Here is a 13144-nt window from a genome sequence, read left to right as displayed (position 1 = left end):
ATTGATTATACATACGTTCAGAGAAATATATATTTTGTTGTTTTGATTATTTATTATGTATACGTTTAGACTAATATATCTTTTGTTGTTTCCATTATTGATTATGTATACGTTTAGAGAAATGTATATGTTTGTTGTTTCGATTATTGATTTTGTATATGTTAAGAGAAACGTATATTTTTGTTGTTTCGATTATTGATTATGTATACGTTTAGAGAAATGTATCCTTTTGTTGTTTCGATTATTGATTATGTATACGTTTAGAGAAATGTATCTTTTTGTTGTATGGATTATTGATTATGTAAACGTTTAGAGAAATGTATCTTTTTGTTGTATGGATTATTGATTATGTATATGTTTAGAGAAATGTATCTTTTGGTTGTTTGGATTATTGATCATGCATATGTTTATAAAAATGTATCTTTTTGGTGTTTCGATAATTGATTATGTATACGTTTAGAGAAATGTATCTTTTTGTTGTTTCGATAATTGATCATGCATATGTTTATAAAAATGTATCTTTTTGGTGTTGCGATTATTGATTATGTAAACGTTTAGAGAAATGTATCTTTTTCTTCTTTCGATTATTGATTATGTATATATGTAGAGAAATTCATTTGTTGGTTGTTTCGATAATTGATTATGTATAATGTTTAGAGAGATGTATCTTTTAATTGTTGCGATTATTGATTATGTAAACGTTTAGAGAAATGTATCTTTTTGTTGTTTCGATAATTGATTATGTATACGTTTAGAGAAATGTATCTTTTTATTGTTGCGATTATTGATTATGTATACGTTTAGAGAAATGTATCTTTTTATTGTTGCGATTATTGATTATGTATACGTTTAGAGAAATGTATCTTTTTATTGTTGTTATTATTGATTATGTATACGTTTAGAGAAATGTATCTTTTTATTGTTGTTATTATTGATTATGTATACGTTTAGAGAAATGTATCTTTTTGTTGTTTCGATAATTGATTATGTATATGTTTAGAGAAATGTATCTTTTTATTGTTGTTATTATTGATTATGTAAACGTTTAGAGAAATGTATCTTTTTATTGTTGCGATTATTGATTATGTATACGTTTAGAGAAATGTATCTTTTTATTGTTGTTATTATTGATTATGTATATGTTTAGAGAAATGTATCTTTTTATTGTTGTTATTATTGATTATGTATACGTTTAGAGAAATGTATCTTTTTATTGTTGTTATTATTGATTATGTAAACGTTTAGAGAAATGTATCTTTTTATTGTTGTTATTATTGATTATGTATACGTTTAGAGAAATGTATCTTTTTATTGTTGTTATTATTGATTATGTAAACGTTTAGAGAAATGTATCTTTTTGTTGTTTCGATAATTGATTATGTATATGTTTAGAGAAATGTATCTTTTTATTGTTGTTATTATTGATTATGTAAACGTTTAGAGAAATGTATCTTTTTATTGTTGCGATTATTGATTATGTATACGTTTAGAGAAATGTATCTTTTTATTGTTGTTATTATTGATTATGTATATGTTTAGAGAAATGTATCTTTTTATTGTTGTTATTATTGATTATGTATACGTTTAGAGAAATGTATCTTTTTATTGTTGTTATTATTGATTATGTATACGTTTAGAGAAATGTATCTTTTTATTGTTGCGATTATTGATTATGTATATGTTTAGAGAAATGTATCTTTTTATTGTTGTTATTATTGATTATGTATACGTTTAGAGAAATGTATCTTTTTGTTGTTTCGATAATTGATTATGTATATGTTTAGAGAAATGTATCTTTTTATTGTTGTTATTATTGATTATGTAAACGTTTAGAGAAATGTATCTTTTTGTTGTTTCGATAATTGATTATGTATATGTTTAGAGAAATGTATCTTTTTATTGTTATTATTATTGATTATGTATACGTTTAGAGAAATGTATCTTTTTATTGTTGCGATTATTGATTATGTATACGTTTAGAGAAATGTATCTTTTTATTGTTGCGATTATTGATTATGTATACGTTTAGAGAAATGTATCTTTTTATTGTTGTTATTATTGATTATGTATACGTTTAGAGAAATGTATCTTTTTATTGTTGTTTTTATTGATTATGTATATATGTAGAGAAATTCATTTGTTGGTTGTTTCGATTATTGATTATGTATACGTGTAGAAAAATGTATCTTTTGGTTGTTTTGATTATTGATTATGTATACGTTTAGAGAAATTTATCTTTTTATTACTTTAACTTTTGCTTGTGTACATATTAAATGAGAACGCATCATTTTGTTGTTTCAATTGCTGATTATGTATTTAAAATGATGATGTTATTTTTATTGTTACATGTAGCGAGATTTATCTTGTGATTAATTTAATTGTTAGTATGCATGCATTATGAGAAAGGTGCCTTTTTGTTATTTTTATTGTGTAAATCAGTACAAGGAGTCGGAGTCGGATTTTTTTTATCCGTCTCTGACTTCTTAAGTCCAATGAAGTTATTGTGTACATTTCGTTTGGTTTTACTAGTTTTTTTTTTATTACATTTTCTGTTTTTTTATTAATACGGTTTCACCCCAAACAATGCACATTGCCACTTTGATGTAAGGGGGCTACTATCAAGGACCTAAGTTTCAAGGGTACTATGTAGGGAGTTTAGCAGCAAGGTGTCTGTTTACATTACACTTGAACTTGTGCATGTCAGTACAGTTGGGGAAGCAGGAACCTGGAAGAGAATTCCAAAGTCTAGCAGTTCTGGGGAAGGAGCTATTAGAGTAGAAGGCTTTCTTACATCTGGGGATCTCTACTGTATGGGGCTGGCACTTCGCTGGGACAGGAGCTGAATCTTAGATAACAGTTCAGAACCTGTCAGGTTGGCGACTCTCTTTTGAACTCTGTCCAAGAGCGAGAGACTAGTAGCAGACGCACCAGTCCAAATGTGACAGCAGTATTCGAATGGTGGAAGAAGCTATTAGAGTAGAAGGCTTTCTTACATCTTGGAATATCTACTGTGCAGGGGTGGCACTTCGCTGCTTGTCGGGTTTGTCAGGGGTATGATCATTGAGGGGGTACAGGAGCTTGGCGTTCGTCAGAACATCCACCATTAAAATACTTGTAAAGCAAGCAAAGGGATGCAACATTTCGTCGATGGGACAGGGGCTGACGCTTAGATAACAGTTCAGGACCTATCAGGTTGGAGACTCTCTTTTGAACACTGTCCAGGAGCGAGAGACTAGGAGAAGATGCACCGGCCCAAATGTGACAATAGTGCTCAATACGTCAATACTGTTAAAAGCCTTAGATATATATAGGGCTACTGCCCTTCCCATCCCCTGCCTTATCCAATGCTTGATATATACGTTCAGAGATTACAGTCAGAATATCTGCGGTATAACAGGCTTGCCTAAATCCATATTGATGGTCAACAGAATTTTAGCAGTTGTAAGGTGGTGGAGCTTGATTAATTAAAGACTCAAATATTTTGGCGAAAAGCGAGAGGAGGTTAATTGGGCAATAATTTAATGGGTCGGTTCGTTCACTAGAGATTTTGTAAACTGGTACCGCAGAAGTAGCATTCCAGCTGTCAGGAAAGCAAGATTCGTTAAGACATTTCTTAAAGAGTTTAGAGAGAACTGAAGCAATCTCAGCGGAGAATTTTTTAATAGTGCAGCCAGGATGAGATCAGATACATATGCTTTTGAGATGTCTAGGTTTTTTATGATATCATGAACTTGAGAAGGGGTGATTTTCAGATCATCTAGTGTGGTTTCTGTCCGCAAAGGAAAATCAGGGAGGGAATGGTTTGCTGGGTCCAAGGTAGAGTTTGAGGAAAAATAACAGGCAAACATGTTAGCTTTTCAGTTGCTGTGCAAACAAACTCATGATTGTCGGATAGTGGGGGAATTATTGATTGCCCATTATTTACTACACTATTGTAGATTTTCCAGAAATCATGAGTTCCTAATTTCTGCACTTCAATGCGTTTCCTGGTGGTTTCAGTATATTCACTCTTAACTGTTGCTACTTCTTTCTTACAATTACTTCTAGCTTCTATAGACTTTGTCTGTTTGTACAGGACATATGCTGGATAAATCTATGGTACGGTACGCATATTGCCTCTAAGCAATGGCAGCTGCGCAAGTAGAAGTAAACCATTGGGGAGAGTGGGGTTTGCTATTGAACTGCCGTGTAGGAACATGTGCTTCAATTGCTGCTTTGAACCATTTAGTAGTCTCATTTGTACACTATTCTGCAGGAAGAGAAAAGATATTTCCCCATGGGGCATCTCTGATATGATGTCTAATGGCATCCCAGTCAGCCTTATTTTAGTATGTTGTCGTTTTGAGCAATGGCTCTTCAACTTGGGGTCGAGAGTTTAGAGTGATTCTATCATTATCACAGCATGATCAGCATTCCTAAGTGGACAATCAGCATTTGTTACACGATCCTCTGAATCTCTTGTCAGAAATAGATCCAGAAGTGAGGCTTGCTGGTCCTCACGATCTGGGAGACAGGTCGGGAATGTTACTGTCTTGTCAAGGAATAGGATAAAACAAAGTTATGGATAGCTGTGTCAGTGTAGTTAGAGTCACTAAATACATGTATTTGGGCGCTAGTGTCAAGGCAGAGTGCTACATCTATGCTGTCAGAGACATGATTGATTATAGTACAGTCCTGGGTTGACAGATAGCAATAAAGAAAATACAGGTAGCTAACGCTATATTGTAAATTTAGTTTAAAGCACATGAAGGTCTGGTCACCTGATTCTAGTTTAGATTCCCAAGACATGGGGAGAGTGTTAGAAATATAAACTCCAAGCCCGTTCCTGTTAAAGTCCTTACGACAAAGTGGAAGATAACCAGACATGTTAAAGATGTTAGAGGGGATGGAGGAGTACAAGTTAGTTTCACTTAGTGCTAAGATATCCGGGAAGTTTGCTAAGAGACATGATTCTACATCATCTAAGTTAGTTCTAAATCCTCGCATATGTGTAAATGCCAGCCTCAAGGGAGGAGGCGTGAGTGTGTGTCTGGTTTGAACATTTGGGGGGGGGGATTGAGCTGTCATCTTATATATTTCGTAGTTTCAGATCTAGATTGAAGTGCTAGGCAAAACGGATATGCATGGATAGTTAGGATTGATAGAGTTAGTATCAAAGAATTACTATCTATTTTGATGTTACACTCATAGGATTTAAAATTGGTTACGTTTTTAAAGGAGGTATGTATGAGTGTGGGGTGTAGATTAAAGGTGAATATCTACTAGGGTTAAGAAAAGATCAAATATGATTTGTGGATTAGTGACTAATTGGAAATTATAGTATAAAGGTTAGGGTGCATTTCGAAATGTGCTTTAAGTGTTAGTTTACATGTAAAGATAATCACCAGTATTTTATCCCATCTAATGAAAGAAAGATGTAGTTGCTAGTTGATATAGATCACTTATAATCTGAGCACAAACTTTGGCTGTTAGTTGTCTATTTTTTTTTTTAGATATCCTATATTATAAATATAGGTTAAGCTAATGCACCCCTTAACAATAGAAATCTGTTTAGTATTTATCGAGTTTGAAAAGGTCAGCATACTAAAGTTTAGGGCCGGAAGCTAATCCCTTCTCTAAAGGTACATGCAAAGTATGTGATTTTATATCAGCTTGGAGAGAAGAGCAATTGGTTTTTTGTCCAGTTGAAACAGGAGAGATGATATACTTACAAAAATACAGCATTAATATTCAATATAGATATACAGGGATTTGGGGAGGATTTAAGTGCATAAGGATTTTTAATGTTTATCACGCAAAAAAGACAGGAAGGCGTCTTGGAAGCAAAGCATTATCCTTTTAAAGCAGACATTTAGAAATAACATTTGTGCCAGTAATTTTAGTAACATACATCAGTAACAATATACATGTGGCCAGTATAGACCTTATATTTAATCATTACACTTAGTCACAGGATGCTAAATTATGATTTCCAAAAAGAGGGAAGCAGTATAAGTAAATAAGAGCAGGAAAACACATTTGGTGAATAAACAATAACTTAATTGCTTCATAAGCAGTGGTTTGCACAATTTAGCAGTTTTTGTATGGTTTTGCTTTTATTTTTTGAGATATCTCATATTTTGTACTGTACTGTAATGCTTCCACTTCATCAAGATATTTCGGTCTGTCGGATATCTGAAAATCCTCTCTGGAGAAATGTTTTCGTTTTGTTTGTGACGTCACACAACATCAATGAAAGTTCTGTCTTTGAGTGGGATCACTGTGGATTACATTGGATAACAATCAGAATCTGAAAGTTATCCAGTTATGAATCAAAGAGAATTTGGCAATTGGATTAGTTCGGGATTGATCCGGAATTACAATCTTATCCCCCCCACACACAAAAATATAACGGGCATAAATTTATAAGAAACAACCGATGGGATTATAGCCCGTTATAGTTTTTTTCCTTGTTTTTACATAGGAGTCACTACTTATGAAGGCCCAAAGGTCACTCGAAGATAATGGTTTATGAGTGTACAGAAGTCGATGGCACAATCTCCAAGTAATCGTTAGTAGTGGAAATTTGGTAAATTAAATTACTTAAAGGGGATGGCTCATCAAGAATTTGTTTATGTTGGACTTGAATATGATCAACATGTAGTCAGCTGGAAAGCAGGCAAATAGAAGACAGTTCCATGGGCGTGCAGTTCTAAGAAAGAAGCTTTGTTCATGGAATCTACGTTTAGGATTAGGAACGGAAAAAGAGTGGGGGAAATTATTGATAGTGGTTTCAGCTAGACGAGTGTTTTTCATGAGAGTTTGGCAAGGGGGGGACCATAGATTAGAGCTCAGACAGGCACCTGCCATGAAAATAGTGATAGAGTAAAGAGAGGCTCGTAATGTCTCTTCTGTGGGAAAGAGGTTGCAGGGAAGAGAAAAGGGCACCCTCACCAGGTTACGAAGTTAATTTTGGAGTTTGTCGCAGCATAATAAGAGTTTTCCAGCAGCTCCTGCCCAGATGTGGCAACAGTACTCCATCTGTGGATGTACCTGACTCTTACTTAGGTAGAGAATTGCATTAGCAGTGAGATATCTACTGGGGTGCTAAAAGGATCGCACCATTTTTCCAGCCCAGAAGCTTGTCATAACATGGAGCCTCCCCAAGACGAGAGCCATTCATTTCAATTGATGCCAGATAAGAGATCAGATCATTGATGATATAAAGATAGAAGCTTGGTTTTAGATGCATTAAAATTAACCAGCCACTTCTTTCTCCATTGCACCACATGCTCCAGATAAGAGGAGAGAGAATCAGAGAGAACTTGGTCATTTACGGTTTTTGATGTGTTGACATAGATGGTAATGTCATCAGCATAAATGTCTTCAAATGATCTTAGGATGTAATTTGGAAGATCATTGATGTAAATCAGTAAGAATGTTGGGCCCAAAATGGGCTCCTGAGGGACTCCGGCATTAATACTGTGAGCTTCTGATTTCTGCCTATTAACCACTACTCTTATGAGCCTATCAGAAAATGGTTTAAAAATTGAGAAAATATTAGCTGGAGATCATGTGAAGTAGGCCTTTATGCCATACCCTATCAAAGGTCTTTCATATGTCAAGAGCAATTGCCCTAGAAAGAAAGCCTCCATTGAGAGATTCGTTAATCCTATGAGGTATAACCGTTACAACATCTGCTATAGATCTAGTAGAACAGAAACCATATTACATGTCACTAAGAAGGTTATTTTTGCTGAGATGGTTAACTACTTCTGCATTTAACATGGATTCCAGTAACTTGCTTATGACGCACAGGAGATTTATTGGTCTGTACTGAGAGGAAGATGATCGATCACCTGAATTCTTAAATACGGGACATACTGGTGAGGTTGTCCAGAGTGTTGAGAAGCAATTCTCTTTAAGACAACACTTAAACAGCTTTGGAAGTATGGGAACTAGTTCTAGTTGAAGCTTTTTCAACACTATAATTGAAATGCCATCAGGGCTAGTTGCTTTACTGGAATCAAGATTTTTGATTAGCTTGGCAACATCACGCACAGATATTTGTATGTTGCAAAGTGTGTTTTCTGATAAAAGAAGAAATATGATGGGTTGACGGCCTTAGTTAGCTGAGGCTTTAATTGGTTGCAAAGTTCTTGGTAAAGAGTTTGGCTTTGTCTGATGCTGATGAGATTACCTCAGGTCCATTGATGATGGTTTGGATAGAGCACATGATTCTGTTCAGGATCCTGTTTGCTATTTGCAAAAACTGGTGATAACCAAACCGCTGCTCAGCTACTTTGGACTTAACGGACTGAGCATACAACTCTCTCGCATTCTTCATTACTCTTTTACGGTGATTGCTGGCAGTCCTAGAATCGGCTTTAGTCTCAGTACAGCTTCATGTTTTTCCTTTGATCCTCTTTTCATAAAAGTAATATTAATTTTTAAAATTTCTTCTCTGTACGTATCTTTACTACCCCTTTCGAAATGCCAGGGCCTAAAAAGGTTTCCCTATCCCGAAATATTGTAGTCCTTTTTGAACTGAAAGCATAATAAAATTTAATTGTAATTTTTTTATCCATTTGTTATTTTAACTTATTCTATAAACTTAGTTCGTGTTTTCAAATGTATTTATAGCATATTTGAAACCACATTTCCAAACTCCCATTCTTATCTGAATTCATTTTAACTGGCGAGTCTACTTCCCATGTTATACAATAAAATATGATAATGAAATTTTGTAAGATGGACTTGCATTTAAAAAAAGATTTAAATCTATTTAAAATTTTAACCATCCCTTAATCTGCCTTTAAAATCGATATTACTAAAAAATTAATGTATTTTATTGTATTATTTTATTCCATTTCTATATTCTGTGCTCTTTACCCACTGGAAACTCTATTTTCCCAGATTTTTTTCACATGTCATTTATTTGTAATACATTAGTAATAGTTAGCAATATATGAGTATACATAATAGAAAAACTGGAAATATGCATCTCTTTTCTAGCATTCATCACCTTTGGTAAATGAGTTTGTACGTTTTAAATTATTAATACAGAAATTGAAAATTATACCGTTTCAATTAAATAAAAGAAGGAAGTATTAATTCCAAGCACACAATTGGCTCTTAAGGCAGATCCTCCCTCCCTCCCTCCCTCCCTCTTACTGCTCTAAAATAAACGCTAATCTTTGCACCTCAATTCATTCCATGTTCTTTTAGTTAGACCAAGATGGGTCACTCGAAGAACACCAAGTTAAGTGCATCTATATATCTGTGCTGTGTGGAACCTCTTTATGTAGATCTACCTCCCACCATTTCTTTTGTTTTCTTTGCTTTATATTTTCTTACGCATTCAAATAATTATTAATATCCTATGCATTTATTTTAAAACAAATTAGTTGCTAGAGCAGATTGATTTTCTCAAACAAAACCAACTCGACTCTGCCCTTGAGGCTTGCTTTCACGGGCTTAGAGGTAATCTAGATGATGTAGAAGCTTACCTTTTAGTAAACTTCCCGGATATCTTAGCATTAAGTGAAACAAACTTACACTCTTCAATCCCCTTCCAACTACTTTAACATGGCAGGATGTCCCCCCTCTTTGCCGTAAGGACTCGGATAGATGTATGCATGCACTTAGAGTCTATATTCGTAGCACCCTCCCTTTAACTAGAGAGAAAAATCTTGAATCGGATGACCAGGTTTTTATCTGCTTTCGACTAACATTTCATCACTGCGTTAGTTACTTATATTTTCTCTACCGTTTTTCCTCAAGTCAGAATTGTACTCTAATCGATCATGTCTATGATAGTATAGATGCAGCACTCTCCTTGAATAGCACTTGATACATCCAAGTCCTTAGACAAAGTCTGTCACAAAGGGCTGCTAATGAAAATTAAATCGTACGTTATAACTGGACGTATACTAAATATAATTAGATCCATCTTAGACAATAGAAGTATACAGGTTGTCATTGATGGATATACATCCAAGCAGAAAAACATTAATACGGGAGTGTCCCAGGGGTGGATATTTGGACCATTAATATTCCTGCTATTCAAAGACGACCTCCTTGATAATATTGTGTCCTAGATGCGTATATTTGCTGATGATACAATGCTCTATAACATGCATTAGGGAAGAACGGATGTACATAAATCTAAGACAATGGCAGAACCATTAGAAAATGACCTCCAAATCATAGTTGAATGGGGACGCAAATGGATGGTAACATTTAATGCTAGTAAAACTAAGTTGCTCTCCTTTAACAATTATAAGACGCCTCTCGAACCACCTATTTTGATGACAAATAACACCCTACCTGAGAATTCTACCTTCAAACTCCTTTTTTGGGACTATTTTACCATATTTTACTTTATGGACAATATGAACTGCAACAAATACATGAAGGACATTGTAAAGATTGCTGCAAAGAAGGTAGAAGACTATTCACACCTGAGAGTATCACGTACCTCTACAAGGCCACCATTCTCTCATGCATGGAGCATTGTTGCCACATCTGGGCTGGTGTATCTACCACCTTGGATAGGTTTCAAAAAAGAGTTGTCAATCTAATCTGTCCCACTTTATCAACTAAGCTCCATCCCTTGTCCCATCGTCACAATGTTGCATCTCTGTGCATGTTTTAATGGAATGCGTTCTGATGAACTCGTTGCACTTGTACCCTGTACATATCCCCAACAAACCCGTTTAGCAATAAGATCTCACCCCTTCACTGTTGAGGTCCCTAGATGCCAAAACGCTTTTTATTCTAATAGTCTCTTCCCTTGAAAAGCTAGACTTTGGAATTCCCTTCCTGCTACCTGCTTCCCTGGCCGTACTGGTGTGCAGAAGTTAAAATGTTATATAAATCAACATCTTGCTAATCTTTCCTAGACATAGTCCCAAATAGTAGCCTTTTTTGTCCAAATGGTGATATGCCTTATTTGGAGTAGATGTGAGTAAAAATATGAAAAAATAAAGCTGTGATGTGAGTATATTTATCATACAAGTGAATGTTAAACATAAAAAATGATATACATGAAAAGTAATTATAAAATGCTGAATAGGTGTGGGAGGCTGGTATATGGATCTGCAAAATAGATTTCCACATAGGGGTCAAGAAGTTGGAGTCGGGAGTCGGAGTCTAAGATATCAAAAGAGTCGGAGTCAGACTTTCACCATCCGACTCCGCAACCCTGGTTTAAATGCATTAAGAGAGAGATGTATCTTTTTTGTTACTTCGATTATTGATTATGCATATACATTTAAGAGATGCAGTTTTTGTTTTAATTGTTGTTGTTGTATCTTTTTAGTATGCCCTGATATAAAGAAAAGGAAACTGAGGCCGAAGAGAACAAAAATCATGAAAGAGTATGAAGAAGAAGAAAAAAAAAAAAGAACCGTTTGGCATTTTAAATATTTTTAAAACAAAATTTGTTTGCCTTTGAAATTAAATTTAAAACACTGTATTTAACATAAGGGTTTAAATTTTGGCTAAATTTTCCTTGATCGATAGCAGATGAGGGAATGCTTTCTTTTTTAAATAGCAGATGAGGGTCTTTTTTGTTCAATAGCGCATGTGGAATTGTTTCTTTTTTCATTGCGGACAGAAAGACCGATGGCGTAGGGATAGAGCATTTGGTAAAAAGTTCAATTCTCAGTGTGGACAAACGAAAAATACAATTGCATATTACTTATGACTCCTACCTAGTCATGGCTGAGGGAATGAGAGTATGGTATGTGGATTAAATAAAAGATTCTCTTCAACATTCCATACACATTCCTGAGTTTGACAAGATACACCTGAAGAAGGTCGGAGGTTACATCATCCGGAATGTTGTACAAATAACTGTCAAGATGAAAACAATAGTTAGAAGAATCCAAATAATACGCATAACACTTTTATTTTACAAGGATAGTTCTAAAAATAATGCCTCATATTTTTTCATTCCAGATCAGAGGGATTGTAAATTGTGTTGTTATGATGACCTAACTCATGCATTCATGACCTGATATTTTGATCTCTCTACTGCAGACATTGATGGTATGAGACTCTAAGAAAAAAACTCCTATTATCGGCATGCGCCAGAAGCAGAAATGTGTCATTCATGGCAAAAGTGCATTGTGATAACTATGTAAAAAATAAATTCTTGAGCACAAAAGCTCGTTTTAACTCTTCCACGTCTTCAGTTAAAAAATAGAAGACTTTTACTTTTGGACTTTTACTTTCGTATATTAACAATTGCTTATAAACAATCAGTTTCTTTATTAATAAATTATACTTACAGCAGGCATGGTTGCATTTACAACAACCTCTGTACAATTGGAGTTGGGCCCCAACAAAATTGGAGATTCCTTGTCAGCAACATTATCGCCCACCATAACCAAATGTACCAAATAACGAATAATTGGGTAATATGAAACTGGCCTTTTCCATGAGACCTCTATGCTGATGCCATTATTCGTATGAAGCTCATAGGCCGGCTTAGCAGGGCGCCTTGGTGGTAATGGTTCTGAAATATTCAAGTTTGAAAAAAATTACATTTTCTATAACATTATTTTAAAGAAATAAAATAAACTTAGCATTGAAATGAAAAGACTGTATTTAAAATAAATCGCATTGGAACCTGCTATTAAAATTTGATATTTACTGATATGTGAAAACATTTTTCATTATCAAATTTTATATTATTACTGTTATATTGAATGCTTTAGTATACACTCATTAAACGGCCTATGCATGTATGTATCTATGCATTTATGTATCTATGTGTGAATTTGTTTATATCATCATCAGTTACTATTCCAAAAGTGTCCGTCTCAACAAAACTTTTTATTTAAAAAAAAAAAAAAGTAAGCGTCTTTAATTTATGTCGGTGGACTGCTTACATTTTGCCTATACGTCGCTGAGTTTATCTGTGAAAAAATGTGTGAATTTGTTTATACCATCGTCAGTTACTATTCCAAAAGTGTTTGCCTCAACAAAACTTTTTATTTAAAAAAAAAAAGAATTAAGCGTCTCTAATTTATGTCGGTGGACTGTTTACATTTTGCTTATACGTCGCTGAGTTTATTTGTGAAAAAATGTGTGAATTTGTTTATATCATCGTCAGTTACTCTTCCAAAAGTGTTTGTCTCAACCAAACTTTTTATTT

The 13144-nt window shown here is 34.2% G+C and overlaps 1 protein-coding gene across 1 annotated transcript in view; it reads right to left on the bottom strand.

Moving 5' to 3' along the window:
* Positions 1-13144, bottom strand: part of LOC145291304 (anosmin-1-like) — a 555266-nt gene that overhangs the window by 30533 nt on the left and 511589 nt on the right. The window contains exon 13 of the mRNA XM_080137002.1: positions 12276-12502. Coding sequence (XP_079993128.1) covers positions 12276-12502 — 227 coding nt within the window. The remainder of the gene's footprint in view (positions 1-12275; positions 12503-13144) is intronic.

Source organism: Euprymna scolopes, chromosome 12, assembly GCF_053919585.1.
Source record: "Euprymna scolopes isolate OS-2025 chromosome 12, ASM5391958v1, whole genome shotgun sequence".
NCBI classification, from domain to species: domain Eukaryota; kingdom Metazoa; phylum Mollusca; class Cephalopoda; order Sepiida; family Sepiolidae; genus Euprymna; species Euprymna scolopes.
This window is presented reverse-complemented; position numbering and strand designations above follow the sequence as displayed.